The 23910-nt window shown below is 36.7% G+C and overlaps 1 protein-coding gene across 1 annotated transcript in view; it reads left to right on the top strand.

Annotated features, from left to right (window-relative positions):
• Positions 1-19636, top strand: part of MGAM2 (maltase-glucoamylase 2 (putative)) — an 83712-nt gene extending 64076 nt beyond the window's left edge. The window contains exons 44-47 of the mRNA XM_072762843.1: positions 1300-1388; positions 12562-12611; positions 16268-16435; positions 17690-19636. Coding sequence (XP_072618944.1) covers positions 1300-1388; positions 12562-12611; positions 16268-16435; positions 17690-19540 — 2158 coding nt within the window. The 3' untranslated portion in view covers positions 19541-19636. The remainder of the gene's footprint in view (positions 1-1299; positions 1389-12561; positions 12612-16267; positions 16436-17689) is intronic.
• Positions 19637-23910: the final 4274 nt, after the last annotated feature.

The raw sequence follows: 23910 nt of genomic DNA, 5'->3' as shown, positions 1-23910 counted from the left end.
ATTTATATTCATATATCTGTGTACATTTGCTAAATTAAAGGGAATATGTTATGTCAAGAGAGACACACATTAAAAAACTATAACCATTTAAAAGGAGAGATGTTAACTTAGCCTTGTGGTATAAAGCATGATTTCATATGAAAGAGGGCTTTGAGCTGAGTCTTGAATAATAAATAGGATTTGAATATATGAAGACAAGGAAAGAAATATTCTGGGAGTATTAAAGAGCTAAAGGTGAAAAATGAGTCTGGTTTGGGGAGCAGTAGACCGCTCAGTTTAACTGGAGTGCAGATAGGGAGAGGGATGAAATACAAAATAAATGCAATTCAAGTGTGGTAGGATCAGGTCATGGAAGGTTGTAAATGCCAAGACAGAAATTGCATTTTATTCTGTAGCAATCTGGAAGCTACTGAAGAGTTGTTTGGTGGTTTTCTTCCTAAGGAATTCATATCTTATATGTGTATTTGTTGAGGTATCTATTTTTTTTAATTCTTAAGAAAGCCATGTCTAAAACATTTGTGTAATTATTAAAAATTAAATCTTTTAAAAATTAAGTTTTTTTGAGATGTATTCAAATCAAAGGACATCAAAAATACATATTTGGTGTTTATTTACCATAATTATTTATAAGCTTCTACTATAAAGAAACCACTTCAGGGACGCCTGGGTGGCTCAGCGGTTAAGCATCTGCCTTTGGCTCAGGGCATGATCCTGGAGTCCCGGGATCGAGTCCCACATCAGGCTCCCTGCAGGGAGCCTGCTTCTCCCTCTGCCTATGTCTGTGCCTTTCTCTCTGTGTCTCTCATGAATGAATAAATAAAATCTTAAAAAAAAACAATAAGAATAAAGAAACCACCTCAAAATTTCAAACAAATATTTTCTTTCATTGCATAAAATAATTTAAATAGGACTCTTTAATAAAAATTGGTTTGCACATATATCCTTTGAGATGGAATCCATTGCTATTTGCAAAATATATTTTCACAGACAAATATCTAAGTACATCTCAGTTTAATGGTATTCATGTTTCGATGTGTTATATAGTAGACATTCATGTGTATAGTTTTTAAAATAAAATTGTTTTAAACCATGTAGGAAACCTTAATAGGTGCAATAAGCTCTTTTGTAAAGAAGATGCCTTTTAACTTACCTATTTTTAGAACTCTATGTGCATTTTTATGTGCATTTTAATGCATTAATTTTTTTGTTGTTTTGGGTGAGTAATACCTTCAACAGAAACCATCCTTCATTCTTACAACCTCTAATCGAGATAAAAATAACTCCTTCTTTTTTTCATAGCCGACAAAAATTTATGGGATTGATTGTTGCACTGGATGACAATGGGGAAGCTGAAGGCCAACTATTCTGGGATGATGGACAAAGTATTGGTGAGTAGCATTCTAGGATCTCCATAGAACTTGCAGAAAAACCATAGCTCAGGATGTAATTGGCGTGACCTGAAAATCTCTTTCTAAACCTGTTTCTGCTACTGTTATAAAGTGATGATATTGAAAGAATTTTTGCAATTTTTGCCTGCACTTGATTTTACATTGCAATTACTATAGAAGAGTATATGGTTCCAGCTTTGTACGTTCAGCAACATGATGTTATGGATTCAGCCAGGGGTGACCTATGTCTGTGTAATTAACTGCCTTGCTCTGGTAAAAGTGTGGGTGCAGCTATTGGGTTGACCATTCATTCATTCTCAGTGGTTGACAGACCTGGCTCTGTTATTTGGGCCAGCCATCTATAACCAGGTACCCTGTTCCTCCTAAGTAGGCCCACACAGGAGACAGATTAGAGCTCAGAAGATTTCTTAGTCTCAGAAGTATAGAATTAAGCATTGTCAACAAGATGCTTGTATCAATGAAATATTACTTTGTATGCTTTCTTTCCCCAATCTAGGGGCATGATAGTGCTACCTTAGATAATTGGGGTTTGTCACTTTAGTCAGAACATCCTCTTCCTTAAATATTTCTATAGAAATACTGACATGTCCCGACCAACCGATGCCCATTTTCCAGTACTTATTACTGTGGATGAGAACATTCTAATCTTATAACATGTCACAGTTTCTGAAATTATAACCTGTTTTTTACTGGTAATATCTTCCTTTTCATTTTCTTCATTATGAGGGTAATATGCTGTCATTAAAGAAAATATCTGAAAGATAGAAAACTAGAAAAAAAGTAATAATATTTTTGCTGTATTCTTTTGCTTTTATGTTGCTTAAGAAAATGCTTAATTTTTATATCTATGAAAACATACTGCATATTTAATTTCTGAATCCTGTTTTTTTGCACTTAACAATGATAGAAATATGTCGACATGTTATCATATACTCCTTATAAACACAATTATGGTTACTACATCCCACTGAGAGGATATGCCATAATTTATCTAACTTTCTGTAATTACTATCTAGGACACAGGATATTTTCAGTTTTCACAGTTATAAACACCATCAAATATTAACCATTGTTTGTGTTTCAGATGATTTCTATGGGGTACATTCTTAGAAGTGAAATTATTGCTTTTTTAATCAACTTGTTAGAGTTATACAATTTATTTTATTTACACAAATAATTATTTACACAAATAAAATGTATCCATCCTTAATATATAGTTCAATAAGGTTTGACAAATATATACAGTTGTATCACCACCATCATAATCAAAATCAAGAATATTTTCATAACCCAAAATTCCCCTTTTACATATTTCCATTGACCTGCCCTCCACTCCCAGGCCTTTGCGACCACTGGTCTGTTCTCTGTCACTATAGTTGAGGTTTGTCTTTTCTAGGTTTGATGTGAATAGAATCATACAGTGTGTATCCTTTTGTGCTTAGCTTCTTTCACTTAGCAAAACAATTTTTATAGCAAAATGTTTTGCCATACAGTGGCATATAAAAGTATCTTATTACTTTTTGACTCCTGTAACATTCTATTGTATGGATATGCCATAATTTGTTTATCCAACTTACTTATTGATCAATATTTTAGTTGTTTTATGTTTTTTACCATTATGTGTAAACCTGCCATGATTATCTGAGTATAAGTCATTTCAAGATCATACATTTTCACTTCCCTTGGGTAAAAACCTAGAAGTGAAATTGCCAGGCTGGGTCAGATGATAAGTGTATGTTTAACTTTTGAAGAAACTGCCCAATTATTTTCTAAAATGACTATACTGTTTTTCCTTCCCAACAGCAATAATTCAGAGTTCCCATTTCCCACATCTTCACTAACACTCGGAGTTGGTAGTTTTTAAAGCTTTAACTATTTTAGTAGCACATAGTGCATCTCCTTATGGATTTAATTCTCATTTCCTTGATGTTGAGCACGTTTATTGGTTATTTGTATGTCTTCTTATTGAGGTATTGGTTTGAGTCCTTTGCCTATTTTTTATTATGTTGTCTTTTCATTATTGACCTGTAGGAGTTATGTATACCAGTATTTTATCAGATATGATTTGCATCTCCGTGTCTGTAACTTTCCCGTACAATTCTTTTATAAGTATCTTGCAAGAAACGAACTTTAATTTTGATTAAAATTTATTTTAATAATATACTTTAATAATAATATATTTATTATTATTAAATATATGTTTTTATAACCCAGGAACAGCCAGGTGGAAAAAATGTGTAGGGCATAGGGGAAGGTATGTGGGAAGGGACTCAGAGCTTCTGTGCCCTCTCCAGGGGCATTACTTCTCCTGAACCTCTGCATGCTCGCCAATCTGGAAACTCTGAGCCACGTCCTTTTGGGTTTTTAAGGCGGCTTCATTACATTGGCATCATTAGCTACATTATTGGCCATTGGCGATTGATTCAATCTCCAGCTCCAATCCCCTTTCAAAGGTCCTCATTAACATAACAAAAGACACTCATCACTTAGGAAATTCCAAGCGTTTTAAGAAGTCTGTGCCAGAAATGGGGTGAAGACCAAAGACATATTGAAATCACAACATCACATGGCTTAACCCAAGGTTACAAAATTTTTTCTCCTTTATTTTTGGAAACTTTACAGTTTTAGCTTTTACATTTAGGACTATCACCTATTTTTTTTGTATATTTTTTATTGGAGTTCGATTTGCCAACATATAGTATAACACCCAGTGCTTAACCCGTCAAATGCCCCCCTCAGTGCCCGTCACCCACTCACCCCATCCCCCATCCCTCCTCCCCTTCCACTACCCCTTGTTCATTTCCCAGAGTTAGGAGTCTCTCATGTTCTGTCACTATCACCTATTTTGTATTAAATTCTGTATGTACATTATGGTCAAGGTTCATTTGTTCCCCCATATGTTTATCCAACTGATCCAGCACCTTTTTTGAAAACAGAATCTTTTCCCCTGTTATGTTACCTTGACACTTCTGTTAGCTATGAATAGATCTTGTATGGCTGAGAGTCTATTTTTGGATTATTTGTTCTTTTTTTAAAAAAAGATTTTTATTTATTGATTCATGAGAGAGGCAGAGACAAAGGCAGAGGGAGAAATAGGCTCCCTCCAGGGAGCCTGATGTGGGACTGGATCCCAGGACCCTGGGATCATGCCCTGAGCCAAAGGCAGATGCTCGACCACTGAGCAACCGAGGCATCCCATGGATTATTTGATCTGTTGCATGGATCTCTGTGTCCATACTTATGCAATATCACACTGTGTTAATGAAGGTAGATTCAAAATTGTTTTAACAAATAATAATTAACGAAAAACTCGCTAGAATTTTGAGTGCAATTGCATTGATTCTGCAAATCAATTCGGGGACATCTATCATCTTTAATTGCTTAGGTCTTCTTTATTTCAGAGTATTTTGTAATTTTCAGTGCATTCAGTATACACATATTTTGTTAAATGCATCCTAATAAATAATATTACAGATGGGACTTTAAATTTCCCTTCTCAGTGTATGGATAATGCTTTATAACCCCATACTCATTTAATATGGTATCTAAAAGAGCTATTTTTCAAGTGATTTGGTTGCTTATTTAGAGGAGGAACCTGGCTAACAGGTGGGATATGAAAGAATTAGATTACTTTTTTCAAAGTTCAACTTACTTAGTCCTTGATTGTTTCTGTAAAGTTCAGTCTGATAAGTAAGCTCCACGGATAGGCATGTGGCATGTGGCATCCCATAGCTCTGGATTCAGATATCATTTCAGCCATTTACTGGTTATATGTCTTTTGGAAGGATGCTTAACATCTCTTTGCCAGCCTTTTCTCATCCTTAACATCTACAAAACCCTACTTACCACATACAGCCTTTCATGTAGACAAAATTAATTCATATAGAGAAAGAATTCCTGGCACGTGGATGTTGAGTAGAATATATCATTAATATGGTAAGGTAAATAAAATTCCAGTATAAACCTTTAAGATAAGATATATTAGACAAGATATATTACATTCAAAGAAGTGTGGTTAATATGACAATAGAAAGTCCAAAAATCAGAGAAGGGAGGTTAACTGGCCACCCAAATTAGATTTTAAGAGAGTCACAGACTTAAACCTTGTAAGAGAATAATAAGCTACAATGCCAATTTTTAAATTTTAGAACTATACTTATTAATGAGCTAGAATGTTCCCATTTATTGGGAAGTACATATTTTTCCTTAAAGTTATGTGAAGGCTAAAATTTTAATCAAGGATTTGTTTGGTGAGCAAGAAATTGTAGCAAAAGGAGTTAGTGGCTGTGCTGAGGGATTCAACACTGCATCACATCAGTGACATCTTGCCAAGGTGACTGTGGACAATGCATTGTTGGATCATGCCAGCTATACAATTGGGTGATTAGGCAGGAAACAATTCCATTTTCATGATATGGAATACGAGCAATAAAGTCAGGTTAAAGAACGATGAGAGATATGGAGATTAATTTGCACACTTGGAATCGGAGATGCCTAATGGAGTCTCCTGGTGGGGCTCACACTTTGTAAATATGGGTGTGATGACAGAAAGTCTGATGACAAGTGGAGTGAGAAGCCTGGGAGTATTATAGCAAGTAGAAATCACACTGGATTAATGTTTGAGATTAATCGGGTAGGTTTTTAAAATATATATATATTTTTTTTTATAAAAAAGAAATGCCTTTTATTTTTGTTAGTTCTTGGGCCTGACTTTAACTTTTTTGGTAACAGGTTTATTGAGATATTATTCACACATCACGTAATTTACCGTTTTTAAGTGTGCGATTCAGTGTTTTATTTTATTTTATTTATTATTTTATTTTATTTTTTCAATTCAGTGGTTTTAGTATGTTCACCAATTTGTGCAATCATTACAAAGACAATTCTGGAACATTTTCTTTACCACCAAAATAAGCCCTCCACCTTTTTTTTTTTAATATTTTATTTATTTATTCATGAGAGACACACAGAGAGAGGCAGGGACACAGGCAGAGGGAGAATCAGGTTCCATGCAGGGAGCCCAATGTGAGACTTGATCCCAGGACTCCAGGATCACGCCCTGAGCCAAAGGAAGATGCTAAACCACTGAGCAGCCCAGGTGTCCCTAAGTCCTCTATCTTTTAGATATCATCCCTCAATCCTCCCTTGCCCTGCCCTCATTCTCTCCAGCCCCCAGGAAATGTAGCCCTAGGCATTTACTACTCTGTGACTATACATCTATATATGCTAAGCATTTCATATGATTGGAATCATATGGAATCACATAAATGGAGTAAATGTGGCCTTTTATTACTGGCTTCTTTCACTTAGCATAACTTTTTTTTGTTTGTTTTTTTGTTTAAACAACAGAATTTTATTTTCTTACACTTCTGGAGGCTGGAAGTCAGAGATCAAGTTGTGGCAGGTGTGGGTCTCCTCAGCCCCCTCTCCTTGGCTTGTGGGTGGCCACCTTTTCCCCATGTGCTCACATGGTCTTTCTTCTGGGTGCCTGCATTCTAATCTCCTCTTCTTCTAAGGACATTAGTCAGATTACACTAGGGTTCACTCTAATGACCTCATTTTAACATAACTACCTTTTTAAGGTTCTTTCTCCAAATACAGTCACATTCTGAGATACAGAGGATGAGAGCTTCAAATATGAGTTTTGAGGGAACACAATTTAATGTTAGCCCAAAAGAGGAATGAGGAGGGGAACCGGTTATAGATTTAAAAGCACCAGTGCAGTGTAAGATATGGTCTTTTCTAGATCCTAATTCAAGTAAATCAACAATAAAAAGATATTTTTGAGTGAATCAAGAAATCCAAATTCAGACTGGGTATTACAAGATATCAAGAAATAGATTTTAGTTTTGTCAAGTGCATTAATGGAGGTTTTATTTTTATTTTTTATTTTTATAAATTAATTTTTTATTGGTGTTCAATTTACCAACATACAGAATAACACCCAGTGCTCATCCCATCAAGTGCCCCCCTCAGTGCCCGTCACCCATTCACCCCAACCCCCCGCCCTCCTCCCTTCCACCACCCCTAGTTCATTTCCCAGAGTTAGGAGTCTTTATGTTCTGTCTCCCTTTCTGATATTTCCCACACAGTTCTTCTCCCTTCCCTTATATTCCCTTTCACTATTATTTATATTTCCCAAATGAATGAGAACATACACTGTTTGTCCTTCTCCGATTGACTTACTTCACTCAGCATAATACCCTCCAGTTCCATCCACATTGAAGCAAATGGTTGGTATTTGTCGTTTCTAATGGCTGAGGAATATTCCATTGTGTACATAGACCACATCTTCTTTATCCATTCATCTTTCGATGGACACCGAGGCTCCTTCCACAGTTTGGCTATTGTGGCCATTGCTGCTAGAAACATCGGGGTGCAGGTGTCCCGGCATTTCATTGCATCTGAATCTTTGGGGTAAATCCCCAGCAGTGCAATTGCTGGGTCGTAGGGCAGGTCTATTTTTAACTCTTTGAGGAACCTCCACACAGTTTTCCAGAGTGGCTGCACCAGTTCACATTCCCACCAACAGTGTAAGAGGGTTCCCTTTTCTCCACATCCTCTCCAACATTTGTTGTTTCCTGCCTTGTCAATTTTCCCCATTCTCACTGTGTGAGGTGGTATCTCATTGTGGTTTTGATCTGTATTTCCCTGATGGCAAGTGATGCAGAGCATTTTCTCATGTGCATGTTGGCCATGTCTATGTCTTCCTCTGTGAGATTTCTCTTCATGTCTTTTGCCCATTTCATGATTGGGTTGTTTGTTTCTTTGGTGTTGAGTTTAATAAGTTCTTTATAGATTTTGGAAACTAGCCCTTTATCTGATACGTCATTTGCAAATATCTTCTCCCATTCTGTAGGTTGTCTTTTAGTTTTGTTGACTGTATCCTTTGCTGTGCAGAAGCTTCTTATCTTGATGAAGTCCCAATAGTTCATTTTTGCTTTTGTTTCTTTTGCCTTCCTGGATGTATCTTGCAAGAAGTTACTGTGGCCAAGTTCAAGAAGGGTGTTGCCTGTGTTCTCCTCTAGGATTTTGATGGAATCTTGTCTCACATTTAGATCTTTCATCCATTTTGAGTTTATCTTTGTGTCTGGTGTAAGAGAATGGTCTAGTTTCATTCTTCTGCATGTGGATGTCCAATTTTCCCAGCACCATTTATTGAAGAGACTGTCTTTCTTCCAATAGATAGTCTTTCCTCCTTTATCGAATATTAGTTGACCATAAAGTTCAGGGTCCACTTCTGGGTTCTCTATTCTGTTCCATTGATCTATGTGTCTGTTTTTGTGCCAGTACCACACTGTCTTGATGACCACAGCTTTGTAGTACAACCTGAAAGCTGACATTGTGGTGCCCCCAGCTATGGTTTTCTTTTTTAAAATTCCCCTGGCTATTCGGGGTCTTTTCTGATTCCACGCAAATCTTAAAATAATTTGTTCTAACTCTCTGAAGAAAGTCCATGGTATTTTGATAGGGATTGCATTAAACGTGTAAATTGCCCTGGGTAACATTGACATTTTCACAATATTAATTCTGCCAATCCATGAGCATGGAATATTTTTCCATCTCTTTGTGTCTTCCTCAATTTCTTTCAGAAGTGTTCTGTAGTTTTTAGGGTATAGATCCTTTACCTCTTTGGTTAGGTTTATTCCTAGGTGTCATATGCTCTGGGTGCAATTGTAAATGGGATTGACTCCTTAATTTCTCTTTCTTCAGTCTCATTGTTAGTGTATAGAAATGCCATTGACTTCTGGGCATTGATTTTGTATCCTGCCATGCTACCAAATTGCTGTATGAGTTCTAGCAATCTTGGGGTGGAGGCTTTTGGGTTTTCTATGTAGAGTATCATGTCATTGGCGAAGAGGGAGAGTTTGACTTCTTCTTTGCCAACTTGAATGCCTTTAATGTCTTTTTGTTGTCTGATTGCTGAGGCGAGGACTTCCAGAACGATGTTGAACAGCAGTGGTGAGAGTGGACATCCCTGTCTTGTTCCTGATCTTAGGGGAAAGGCTCCCAGTGCTTCCCCATTGAGAATGATATTTGCTGTGGGCTTTTCATAGATGGCTTTTAAGATGTCAAGGAGAGTTCCCTCTATCCCTACACTCTGAAGAGTTTTGATCAGGAATGGATTAGCATAACATTTTTAAGGTCCCATCATGTTGTAGCATGTATCTATACTTCATTTCTTTTATGTGACTGAATAGTATGGCATTGTATGAACATACCACCTTTTGTTTATCCATTTATCAGCTGTGACATTTGGGTTGTTTCCACTTTTTTGCTATTAGGAAAAATGCTGCTATGAACATCTATGTACAAGTTTTTGTAATCACATACTTCCTTACTTCTCTGGGGTGCATACCTAAGAGTGAAATTTCCACTTTATATAGTAACTCTGTTTCCTTTTTGGGAACTCCCAGCTTCTTTTACAAAGAGACTGTACTATTTTACATTCCTTCAGTAGTGCATGTGGGATCCAGTTGCTCCACATCCTTATCAACATTTTTATTGTCTTTTTTATTATAGTCATTCTAGTGGGTGTCAAGTAATATGTCATTGTGGCTTCAACTGATTTGCATTTCTGTGATAACTAATCCCATTTTTTTTGATAACTAATCCCATTGAACATCTTTTCATGTACTTACTGACCATTCATACGTCTTTGGAGAAATGTCCGTTCACATTCTGTGTCAATTTTTACATCAGATTGTCTTTTTTCACTGGGTGTTATTCTGTATGTTGGTAAATTGAACACCAATAAAAAATCAATTTATTAAAAAAAAGATTGTCTTTTTTATTATTGAAAAATCAATTTATTAAAAAAAAGATTGTCTTTTTTATTATTGTTTTCAGATGTTCTAGATACGAGTCCCTTATCAGACATATGATTGATAGTACTCACATTTTGGGCTCAATAATTTTTTTTACTTGTGCTGGCTGGTTGTTAATTACCAGATGTTTAGCAATATCCCCCAAATGCCAAAAGCACTCTCTCTAATCCTAAGATGTAACAGTAAAATGTGTTTCTAGCTATTGCCAGGGTGTCCCATAAGCAAAATCACTACTGGTTGAAAACCACTGATTTAAGGGAATCTAGAGTCCTTTTATACAGCTTGAGCTAATTAAGACTAGATGATTCATGCCATAGTGGGTTAATAACACCACAGTTAGTGTAGTGTTAAAAATCAGCTCCCATGAACAATGTATTTCAAAAAATGTAGGGGGAAAACAATTTTCTGTAAAGTTCTAGTTTACTTCAACAAATGTACTCTCAAGGTTAAAAAGTCAGTAGTCCCTGATTTTTAGCTTCTATAGAGAGGCTCTCTGCTCCTTTTCACCAGACTTAGAAATTCAAAATTTGAAACACCAATATACAGTGTAAGTATAATTTTAACTTAAATTTTCTGTTAATAGTTTCTAACTATTTGTGAATTTTTTCCTTACATAAGGAGATTTAATAGCTAGTTCGAGGATAATCCTAGATTACCCAATTTAACAAAATTCCATTCTTTAAAAATTCTTCATTAAAATTGCTAAAAAAGTCTCTATTTGCTTAGGTTACATTTTCTAGCCAAGAGTAAATTTCAAAATATGAGTTTCATACTGTTTCTGCAAGTGTGGAGGTGATTTATAGAAAGCAAAGAAGAGGATTGGTTCATGGAGGGAATATGTTGGAATATTGGTAAGAGATGGAATGTTGATAAGGGCAAGAACATAGCATGAAATGAAACTGACTTTTAAGGAATAGGAGTAATAGGCGCACCTGAGTGCCTCAGTTGGTTAAGCATCCAACTGTTGATCTCAGCTCAGGTCTTGATCTCAGGGTCATGGGTTCAAGCCCCGTATTGGATCCATGCTGAGTGTGGAGAAGGAAGGAGGGAAAGAAGGAAAGAAGGAGGAAGGGAGGAAGAAGGAAAGAAGGAAGGAAGGGAGGAAGGAAGGAAGGAAGGAAGGAAGGAAGGAAGGAAGGAAGGGAGGAAGGAAGGAAGGAAGGAAGGAAGGGAGGGAGGAAGGAAGGAAGGAAGGAAGGAAGGAAGGAAGGAAAAAGGAAAGAAAGATGGAAAGAAATAGGAGTTATAGAAGCCACATGAGAAGAATGAATAAAGTAGGTATCTATGAAGGATTATTTCAAGGAGGAGATGTTTGGGGAAAGAGGTCTGAAAAACCTGAATATTGTGAAGAGATAGTTAGGTTTAATGTACTCTGTCACTGGTGACTTTGAAAAGATTGAGTTCAGTGTTTAAAAAAACACAGGAACTGAAACACAGGAGATGTAGGATTGAATTACGAGTTGAGTATACAGACATAACAAGCAGAGGATACTTTTTTTAGACAGTATGGCACACACACACAAAAAGAAATTTGGTGGTTGCTTGATACAGAGAGTCAGGTAGAGGGTTTGTCAGAATGGAGTGTTCTGGAGCATGATTGGAGCCTGGAGGAATGGAGAGGGTCTCAGGAAGAATTGATGGAGTAAGTTGTGTATAGGCAGGAGGGCTTGGGAACTATGGCACTGTGGTAGGGTGATCTAAGAATAGGGAGAGAAGAATAATGAAAATGAAGATGATGATGACTTTGCTAATGATAGTGAAGAATACATTTTGAGCACTTATTCTGCTCCTGAAGCACGCCACGAGCTAGGTGCTACTATTTTCATTTTACAGATGATAAAATGTTAAGCTACTTGCCAGAGATTGCACAGCCACTAAGGGTAGGAGCAGGGAGTTGAATCCATGTCAATCTGACTTGAGAGCCTGACTTCCTAACCACTCTCCCCTGCTTTGAGCCTTTATCATCACAGCTGTGTCAACTCTCATGGCTATGCGCTTGCTACATCGGCAAAGGAAAAACCAGTCAGTAGCCTCCACATTTCCTCATCTGGGGTATCTATTCTTAGTTCAACTAAGATTTTCTGGTTTTACAACATCTTGATTGTGGCCTGAAACTGTCTTCCATATGCACACCCCCACACTACCCTGGAGTGAAAGAGTACTATCCTTAGTGACTACTATCCTTGACTTGACTACTATCCTTAGTGTTCCTCAGAGAGATCATGATTATCCTAATCAGTAATTGTGACCCCTATACTGTATACAAGATTATCTGCTACCATTGAAGCAATGAGTAGTTGCTCATTCTTTTTTCTTGTTTGCAGATACCTATGAAAATGGAAACTATTTCTTGGCAAACTTTACAGCAACTCAGGTAAGACAAATAGTCTTAATTTATTCAATAAAATATATTGAATTTTATAAATCCATTCCCAGTTAGCTACAGGTTAAACATTATCACTTAACTGTATCAAAATAAAATCCCACATCTTAGTAGGAGGAACTTCCTACCTTTACATTTATAAATTGGGTCTTTTGACATTAATATAAGGGAGGAACAGTCCTTATTTTGACAATTATCTGGTATCTATCAGTCTTATAAAAAGAAAATTTATAATTCATATAGTGCCAGTGAAAAAATGAGTCTTTAAATGTATGACATGTTTTCTGGGGATGAGACAGCATTTTCTGGCTGACAATCTTTTGTAGGATAAATGCTAGATCACTTATCTATTGCACAATAATGGTGTATAATAAACAACCTCAAAACTTCAACAGCTTGTAACAATAAATTCTTATTTAGTCCATGAGTTTATAGTGTTCAGATGATCTTGTCTGCACTTGGCTGATCTTGGCTAGCTTGCAATCACTTGACTGTTTGGCTGCTTGGATGATCTTTACTGTACTCACTCACATACCTGGCAGCTGGCTCCTTGATGATCTAAGAAAAAGAAATATTCAATTGGTATTGTGGAGAATTAACAAGACTTTGAGATTGATTGCAAGCAGAATCAGGGGAAAATGAAGAAAAGAGGAAATAACTTGAAGTAAATGGATGTGCTGAAGCTAGCTCTTATTGATTCAGGAGACTCTACCATTAAATTGCCTGGAATTTTGCAAGCCAGTCCTTATATTAAAATGATCTAAGATGGCCTTATGGGCAGGTATGGGCAGGACCTTTTTTATGAGGTAGAGGGCAAAATCAGAAGTGGAAATCCTTGAGCACTTTTTAAAATCTCCAATTGGCAGTAAGTTGACTAACATCCTATTAGGAAGGGAAAGGCAGATGGCCAAGCCCAAAGGCAAAGGTGGGATAGAAAACCCCATCCAGAAAGGGAGGGCATTGCCAAAATTACAAGGAAAAGGGTATGAATAGCAGGAGTGAATAATTGGAGAAAATTATACAACCCAACTACAAGTCATGTTAAATGACCCCACAGATAACTGATATTCATTCTCAGACTAGGAGGATCACTCTGTCAAATCTGGAATTTGCTTCTCTATAATTTTTACCTATTGATTTGCATTTAAGGAATATATAACACAAATCTATTGGGTTTCTTTTCTGCATAAGAGTGCTTCAGTTATTTGAGGTATTTGAGGATGTCTGTCATATATACTTTCTGTCTTATTTTGGAATTATACATCTGCAGGCTAACTTTTCACTTCTTCTGCTTTGTGCTTATGTGAGTTTCCAGACCTGATTATTCTGTTTGGACCACAGTTAGTCTAGATTCCTCTTAAAACCTGATACCCAGGATTGAAAGAATATCTTAGAGCTACATTAACCAGTATGATAGCTACTAGCCACATGTGACTTTTTTCTTGGGAGAGAGAGAGAGGGGAGCATGTTCACGGGCACCTGCATGGGTATACACAAGAAGAGTTGGGCAGGAAGAAAAGGAGAGAGAGAATCTTAAGCAGACTCAGTACCCTCTGTGGAGGGTGATGTGGGGCTCTATCTCATGACTCTGAGATCATGACCTGAGCAGAAACTAAGAGTTGGACATTTAATCAACTGAGCCACCCAGGTGCCCCACGTGACTTTTGAGCACTGGAAATGTGACTAGCCTAATTGGAAAGATTGTAAAATACCTCATTAGTATTTTTATATTGAATACATGTAAAAATAATGTTTTGGATATATTGTGTTAAATAAAATGTATTTTCAAATCAATTTCTCCTGTTTCCTTTTATTTTTTTAAAAAATGTGGCTATGAGAACATTTAAAATTACATATATGGTTTGCCTTATATTTCTGTAGGATGGCATGAACTTAATACTGCAAAACAGGCAACCTCAAAACATCAGTGATATGAAACAATAAATAGTTCATTGCCCAACTATTACCTCTTTTTAGCTATACTCTATTTTCTTACTGTTATTGCCACACATTGTGTTAATTTTTTAAACACATGTATTAGATGTTATAAATCTCATGGTCAGCTAAAACTTTCAAATTGTCTTCATATACATGATTGTCAGGTCATGCTCTCTCCATCTTGCAGTTGCCTTTTTTGAAACTAAATGCAAGACTTTGTATACTAATTAAATGCATAAATTCTGTTCCTAACTTAAGAAAAGTTGAAGACTACATATTTTTCCTCTCAAGATGTTGTTTTTTAAATGAAACTATTGATTTAGAAGTCCTGGATTTTAGTTATATTTGTACTGTTAACCAATTGCTGAACCAAGGGAAGACACCTCCCCTGTTTAATCTGTTTCTTTATTATAAAGCATTACATTTCCCTTAGTCTCAAACTCTAAAACTCCATTCATCTATTCATCTGTTATTCTCCAAAGATGTGATAAATGAATTCTTGTTTCTACATGATATTTGATGGCATTTTTCTCCCTAAAGATCAGAGGCTTGACATGAAAGAAAGCTTCTAACTTTCTCTGGGGGAAATTATCAATGGTGTGAGGGATAGGATGGGGACTTGGAGGCTTGGAGCTGATTTGTAGCATTTGCTAATTCCTGTGATGTAAATCTTCACCATTTTACCAATTTCAGACAATCAACTGGCTTGGAAGATTCCAGGCAATTTAACAGTAGGCTCTCCCAAATCAGTAAGCACTGGCCTCAGACACCCAATTATTTCAAGTTATGTCCCTTGGTCTTCATTTTCCCTTGAGATTCTGTTTATGCAGTCAGTCTCAAAGCTAATTAATTCTCCAATTGAACAGATTTCTTTTTCTTTCTACTGTTGCCATGAGAGTCAAGGAGTTTGTCTCCTTGATGCGTTGCATGCAGTAGTCCTGGTATTCCTCATCCTCTCTTACATCTTAACCAGTCTTACTTCATTTGCTCAGCACCAGCTCCTGGAGCTCTTGCACTCAACAAGCGTTTCTTTTTCTTCAACATGTCCCTGCCCCCATCCCCTTCCTCATTCATTTCACCTTTCTAAATCCATCTACCCTTCCAGGCTTCCTGAATTCCCATGTCTTTCCTAAGTCCTTCCTTGATCGTACTATTCCGTAGAGATTTCTCCTTTCTCTTACAACCCATAACAAATATTCACTATGATTTTCAGTTGGTCGCAAAGTACTACTTACCTCACGTTACTTTAACCCTTGTGTTGGTACTTAAATAGTTGATGATTTAGTCAAATCCCTATATTTGTCGCAAACTGTTCTTAGTCTAGGGACTGTTTGCTGTGATTCTTTGTTCACGCTGTATTAACAGTGCTATGCACATAGGCACATCATGATTCCAACCGTATCTGTATCATTTAGCTACTCACTTTTCACCCCGAGCCTCAATTTCCTCATCCATAGGAGATAATGATGTTTGCTTTTCAAAATCCTTGCAAGAATTAGTAATAATATAGGTAAATTAACTTTCATTATGTTGGTGTTACCAAGTTTATCGTAGCAGGTACTCAGGAAGTGTATCTTCATAAAGTATTTAAGAATAAAAACAGCAAACTAACACCACAAGAGTAATATGAGGTTTCTTAATATTTTAATGTGAAGTAGAGTCTCTCAACAGATGGATTATGTATTTTTCTCTTTACATGTTTTTTATAGAATCTATTGAGAATCCAGACCATACACAATAAGTATTTGAGTGACTCAAACCCGCTGAAAGTTGGATATATTAAAATCTGGGGGGTAACCTCTACTAATGTGACACAAGTTACTTTCACCTATGACAACCAGCAATTCATGGAAATGAATTTCAAGAGTGACTATCAGGTATGTCTCAAAGGAATGTTATGAATTAATTTTATCATCATTCTTTTATTTGCTTATATTTGAAAGATTTTATGGATATGTGCAATAGTATTTTCCTGAAAAGTTGCAAGTGTTAAAGCCTATTGTAAAATGTGTAGCATCGATGGCCCTCCCAAAGCGGTCCAGGGATCAGGATCAATGGTCTGGTGAAATCCTTTCCATGTGCTTCCCAGAAGTGGTGCCATGTGTCAAGTAAAGTTAGTCTCTCAGGCTAGTGTCACAAAACTTAATTGGTTTCTGCAGCAGAGGCTAAAATGAAAGTGTAATCCTCTAAAATTATTGGAGATTTTTCTCCCTCCTTCCTGGAATTATTCGTGTTCCTGGTCAAATTGATAGGTCTTATAGATTGGTGAAAATTGGCAGTCTACTGTGGGAATCATCAAAATGAATATTCTCACTTGTGATGTGAGATGAAATTATTTGGTTAACAAAACAGAACGACAAAGATAGCAGACCCTAGTAGACCCTATAGCAGAGTCTGTTTTCAGAGCCGCCTACATGGAAGACAAATTACCAGTAGAATTACCAAGAAGTAAACACAGAAGGAAAAGTATCCCACTTTAGAAGACTAGACTGGTCCTAAGTATGCTCCAACGAACTGTAGTGGTCATTTAGCCAAGTGAAAATGGGTTAAGTATAGTTCCTACCCTCCACCCAGTGAAAGAGTTACCTCCCTGCTGATAATTGGATTTTGGAAAATGACCCTCTGAACACTCAGATGGCTTCACTCTCTCTAGTCCATTCTAGTTCTCTACTTTAACACGTTTTTCCTAGACGGTTGAGCTCAAGACAACCCACTGCAAGTAATTACTTCCAGTAATTACTGATGCAGACCTTCTTTGTAGGAAACTGTAGCATATGGGGATGGTGAAAACATGAAACTGGACTGCCCTTAGAAAGGTTAAAATCTAGAGGCAAGGCAAAGAGATTTTTATAAGCATTGGTTTTAAAGCTGAAAATATTAGCAAACAGTGTGGTGTGCCCTGATGAAGTGGAGAGACACAGATTCCCAACACAGGGATCACACACACAACACATCCCCCCATTTATCTGTCTGGTATCAGTGACCTGAAAAGGAATCTTTATATCTTTTTATTGCACTCTGGAAAAAAAAATGAATACATTGCTTCTTGTTAAATTCTAATTTGAAAAATGACTTAAAAGAGTTATGTAAGAAGTTCTCAAATACCAATTTTATCTCTTCTTTTCTGGCAGACGCTGATTATTCAATTGACTGACAAGATTATCAGCCTAGAAAAGCTAACTGAGGTTACCTGGATATACGGTGGCCCAGTAGCTTCTACTACACCTATGACAAGTACTTTCCCAACAAGTTCTCTACATCCTTCTACAGTTACTACTAAGAATACGACTTTTGAGTCTATTACCACTAGTACTGCTAATACTAGTACTGCTTTTCCCATCACCACCACTGTTTTCCCAATAAGTACTACTGAGTTTACTACTAGTCCTACTGTTCCTAATACCACCACATCTTTCCCAATCAGTACTGCTGAAGTTACAACCAGTCCTACTGTTCCTAATACTACCACATCTTTCCCAATCAGTACTGCTGAAGTTACAACCATTCCTACTGTTCCTAATACCACTACTACTACCACTAGTATTGCTAATACTAGTACTGCTTTTCCTATCACAACCACTGTTTTCCCAATAAGTACTACTGAGTTTACTACTAGTCCTACTGTACCTAATACCACCACATCTTTCCCAATCAGTACTGCTGAAGTTACAACCAGTCCTACTGTTCCTAATACTACCACATCTTTCCCAATCAGTACTACTGAAGTTATAACCATTCCTACTGTTCCTAATACCACTACTACTACCACTAGTATTGCTAATACTAGTACTGCTTTTCCTATCACAACCACTGTTTTCCCAATAAGTACTACTGAGTTTACAACTAGTCCTACTGTTCCTAATACCACTACATCTTTCCCAATCAGTACTACTGAAGTTACAAGCAGTCCCGCTGTTCCTAATACCACTATGCCTTCCCCCACAGGCACTACTGAGAGTAATAGTACTCTTCCTGTAACAGACACTCCTTTCCCAACTAGTGCTTCTTCACTGACAACTAGTCCTACTCTTCCTGATACCAGTACACCTTCTCCTGCAAGTACCGCTATTGCTAGCACTAGTACTATCCTTCCTATCACAAGCACTCCCTTTCCAGCAAACACTACTGAAGTTACAACTAGTACTGCTGTTACTAATACCACTATGATTTCGCCTATAAATACTACTGCTAACACTAATACTACTGCTAACACTAATACTACTCTTCCTATCATAACCACTCCTTTCCCAACAACTAATACTAATGCTAGCACCAATACTACTGTTCTAATGACCACTGCTCTTTCTCCAACAAGTATTGATATAACTAGTACCAAAAGTACTGTTCCAATTACAACTATTCCTTCTACAAATAGTGATGCTGATAGTACCAGCAATAGTTTAACTATTATGACTACTTTTTCTGCACGTACTTATACTATGGATACTACCATTTCTATGGTAACCACTTCTCCTAGAAGTACTGATGTTGCTGGCACTGGCAACCATACTTCTATTACCAGTTCTCCTTCCCCTACAATTTCTGGTGGTAATAGTACTAGTAATACTATTCCCACAGTGTCCACTCCTTCTACAGATATTTACACTACTAGCACTAATACCACAGCTATCCCCACCACCAGTTCTCTAAATAGTACAGGGCATGCAGTAAATATTACTGATACAGGTAAGTCTAGCAGTGTTCCAGGTAACACTACCTACGTTTCTATTTCAAACACCACAATAACCTTAGATAGAAGAGCATTAATGACTGCTCATCTAGATGCAGTAGCTCACCATCAGGTAACAACAAACTCTACAGTTAGTTATTTACCTATTACTGCAACTAATGCTACCACAGGTATTACAAATATCACCACATCTGCTTTAAATACTACCATTCTTGGTAGAACAACAATGAATGCTCCTGCTACTGTATCTACTTATATTGCAAATGTCACAAATGCTACTCTAGTTCCGTGATTAATACTCAAAGCAGGAAAATTACTACAGACATCTCTTTAAAACAACAGATATAAAAAATCAATTAGCAGATACATAATCTTACGCTACATAAATCTTCACAGATATTAACACTAGCTTTTATAGATATGGCTACTCCAAGCACTGTCGGTGTGGCAGATAGGTCTAAAGATGTATCCATGACTACATTTCTAAATGTAATTAAAGAAGATGTGAATACTTATTTTGCAGCCAGAATATATACTCTTATTTTTAAAATGATAACCCCTATAGCCCTATCAATTAAACTAGATATTTTATGTATCCTTGCTAGAGATTTCACAGATGTGTTTCGTATCTCAGACAATACCATATGAGGCTCCATAAATACTATTGCTTTAGATATAGTTATTGAAGTAACCTAACTTATTCTTGGATTACAGGACATGATATTGTCCCTGGAATACTGATGATATGTGGCACTCACATGGCCCCTGTAGCAACAATTATTAATATTATAGTAAATTATTTAACTAGTAATGTTAAAATCATGCTTTATTTTTCTATGACTTTTCCACATGCCATGTCTACCAGTATAGCAATTCACTATCACATATCCTGAAAGTATTATTGCTTCTAAAGCAATCCTAGCTGTAACTATAGATATGGAAAGTGCTACTATTGTAGATTTTGTACATACTTGGATGCCAGGAACTAAAACAATTAAATTAAAAATATTAGATGTTACCTTTATTATCATAGGAAATAAAAATGTGATTATAGATGTTAAAAACCTAACTTCCTAAACTTCGCAACCACTACTTCCATAGATATTACTGATACTCTTAATATAAATGTGATAAGTTCTTTTATTTACAGACATTAAAAGCACTTCCAGGAAATTACAGTTAATTTTACTTAAGAGATAATCTTAGGCCCTTGCTGTTACCCTGAAAGACTGGATTCATTTACAAATCTCTAACTCTTCTGTAGACCAGATATCACCCAGATGGCGATGAATATCTAAAGATATGGCTTAGAAGAGATAGTCTCTACCCTGGGATCAGAGTTCTTATTTACTTTTAATTGACTTATAATCTTGTTTACTTTTTTTCTTATCTGCCAGTTTTTCCATTATTACTTCACTGTGAACTCTCCTGTGTTAGGACTTTGAGCATGTTCTTGGTCTTTCATATCCAAATTTACTATTTATCCTTGGTCTGTTACTTTCATAGATCATCCAGACCCCATAAGTAGACTCATGGTCATAACCAAATATAGCCAGCTGAATGGTATTGAAGGCTTAACCCTAGAACAGTATTCTCTAAATGTAGTTTGGAGACTCGTGGAAGGCCACGGAACTCCTTCTGGGGTTCACAAGGTCAAATATATTTTCATAATACTATGTTCTTATATTCCTTTTTTATTCTCATTCTCTATTTGTAGACAGTGGCATTTTCCAGAGACTTTATGCTGTATGGTGTCACAATAGATGAATATAAAAACAGATACAAGGATCTAGCTGTTTCTAAGATAGACATTAACCAGATTTACAAAATATAAAATATCATTCTTTTCACTATTTTATGCTTTGAAAATATAGTTGTTTTTCATAAAAATGTATTATTTATGTAAACATGTAGTTGATATATTGTTATTTTTAATGAATGAAAAAATAAATATTTTACAAAGTAGTTTACAAATGCCTCAAGTTTAATTTGGAATGCAGTACATATTAGCAGATATAAGCCACCTAAACAAATCCAAAACAGAATCTTCACTAAATTTAAAAGTAAAGTTTTTTTTTTAAGATTTTATTTTCTTATTTGAGAGAGAGAATGCATCTGTGGAGGGAGGAGCAGAGGGAGAGAGACAAGCAGATACCAAACTGAACGTGGAGCCCAATGGGGGACTCAGTCCCACAACCCTGAGATCATGACTTGAGCAGAAATGAAGAGTCAGATGCTTAACCAACTGAGCCACCTAGATGCACCTGTAAAGAAAGCAATTTTGAGACCAAGTAGTTTGAGGATCACTTCTATAGTCAAATACATTATGAACTTCTCCAGCGCTCAGGAACTCCAGCATCTGTGGTTTAAGGTTCTAACTACACAAGAATGTCTACCCCCTACTATGAACACATCTGCATGGCCTGACCTAACACCACACCTGTACTGTTGTGTGGCTGGCCTGACAGGGTTCCACATGAGGGACAAAGATTTATCAGTTAGTTTCATTTGCCTTTTCGAATCTTCCCACAAACTGCACTCTTCTGAATAAAGTTGATAGACCTTATACTAGGGCCTATATGCCTCTTAACTTGACCTTCCAACTCAAACAAAACAAAACTCATAATTCCAAACTGTATCAATTATCTTAGTCATAGACTCCCTCACTTGTCTTTACCGAGGGAGCTCCAGTGCCCTTATTTTGTTGGTACCACCAACCCTGATATAATACAAAGTGTTCTGTGTCCTAGGGCACATGGAGTCCTGCAGCCAGGCCACCTCACCAAGACAGATTAGTCGGCTAAAGGCTTTGTTTAAAGCACTTGGGATTTGGAAAACTAGGGATTAATTTGTTCAAACAACCACAGTTCTGTAGTTACTGAAATTCATTCCCTTTGTGTATATAAATCAATCATAATTGAAAATTTGGCATCTTGAAAAGGTGAGTACTCCTAAAAACAAAAAGAGCAATAGAAACAGCAATAACAAAAACCAAATAAAGTAGATAAAAGGAAACCTGGACTTCAAAGTACATACAATACTAGCACCTAATGCATAGACACCAAACTTCCAGTAAAGCCAGTAGTGTTCTGGAATTTGGTCCAGGAGCATGCATTACATATTGCATTGGATTATTTGATTGGATTGTTTGCTACTTAGTTGCCTTTATATTCTTCAGTCCCTCTTTTTCACTCATGATTTTGCGTTTTAAGTATTATAAACCAGGTATTTGTAGAATATTCCTCATTTGGGGTTTGTCTAATATTTCCTTTTTTTTTGTCTAATATTTCCTAATGGTTGTATTGATGTTGTATATTTTGGGCAGAAATACCATGAAGTGATGCTCTGTCGCTCTTGTGCACCACAGCAGCACATATGTGACATCTATTTGTCCACTTTTGGTGACATTACCTTGATTGAGATGCTGTCTTCCAGGTTTCTCCACAGGAAAATTACTCTTTTTTCTCATAGTTAGTAACAAATACATCATGAGGAATACTTTGAGGCTAGGTAGCTCTATGATTCCCCTCCTGTCTGTTTTGTCATGCATTGATGAGTCTTGCCTGAATCAATTATTACTATGAATTTTTCAAATGGTTTTATAACTTCACATTCCTCCTTCACTCATTATTTGGCATTATAGTGGTTGTTTGTTCTTTACCATTTATTTTTTTAGTAATTCTTGGTAAATAGCCACTTCCCTGAGTACCCTAAATATGCCCCTTCTCTGAGGTCCCCACATAGCCTCACAATCCAACAACTAAAATTCTAACTCCTAGCAATCCAGGGGGCTTACAGGCTCTTCTTTTCTGGGGCCACTCTAACTGGTGAGTGCCTATGTAATACCTTCAATGTGTGAAGCCAGAACGGGATTCCTGCCTGTGCAGGAAATGGATTAGTCAGGAGCAATTGAACTTCTAGCTCAGAGATACTGGGTCTTGGGTACATATGGGAAGCACTTGGAGAGTTTCATAATTCACTAATGCCTGGACTCTATGCCCACCACCCAGGTAATTGCAATATGGAATCAAGGTTGGGAGCCACCATGTTACTGGAATAGTGAGGCAGGGAGCTTTCCTGCTCAGTTTCTGCTGACTTGATGGTAGTAGGAATTTAAACATTGATGGGGATTCTAGGCAACAGGGGAAAGAAACTAAGTTCTCAGTTTCCTGAAAGAGAGAGAGACAGAGATGGGGGAAAAGAAGGAAAAAGGAGGGAGGGGAAGAAGGAGTGAAGAGGAAGAGAGAGAGGGAGATAGGAATATGACAAAATATAGACAATGGATAAAGGTCAATAAAGGATATATAAGAATTCTTGCAACTTTTCTATAAATTAGAAATTGTACCAAAATATTAAACAAGAGGGACATCTGGGTGGCTCAGTTGGTTAAGTATCTGACTCTTGATTTCAGCTCAGGTCTTAATCTTGGGATTGTGAGATGGAACCCCACATCAGTCTCTGCACTCAGCAGGGAGTCCGCTGGTGACTGTTTCCCACTGCCCTCCCCTCACTCCCATGCTCTCTCTTAAATGAATAAAAATAAATAAATAAATAAATAAATAAATAAATAAATAAATAAATAAAATCTTTAAGAAAATATTCAACAAGAAAGACCAGAGTTAGTGGAAACATGAGCCCATGGTTCCTCTTGTTTTCACACAA

This window comes from Vulpes vulpes, chromosome 7 (assembly GCF_048418805.1).
Source record: "Vulpes vulpes isolate BD-2025 chromosome 7, VulVul3, whole genome shotgun sequence".
Taxonomy (NCBI): Eukaryota; Metazoa; Chordata; class Mammalia; order Carnivora; family Canidae; genus Vulpes; species Vulpes vulpes.
Note: the sequence above shows the minus strand (reverse complement) of the source record. Positions and strands in the feature narration are given on the sequence as shown.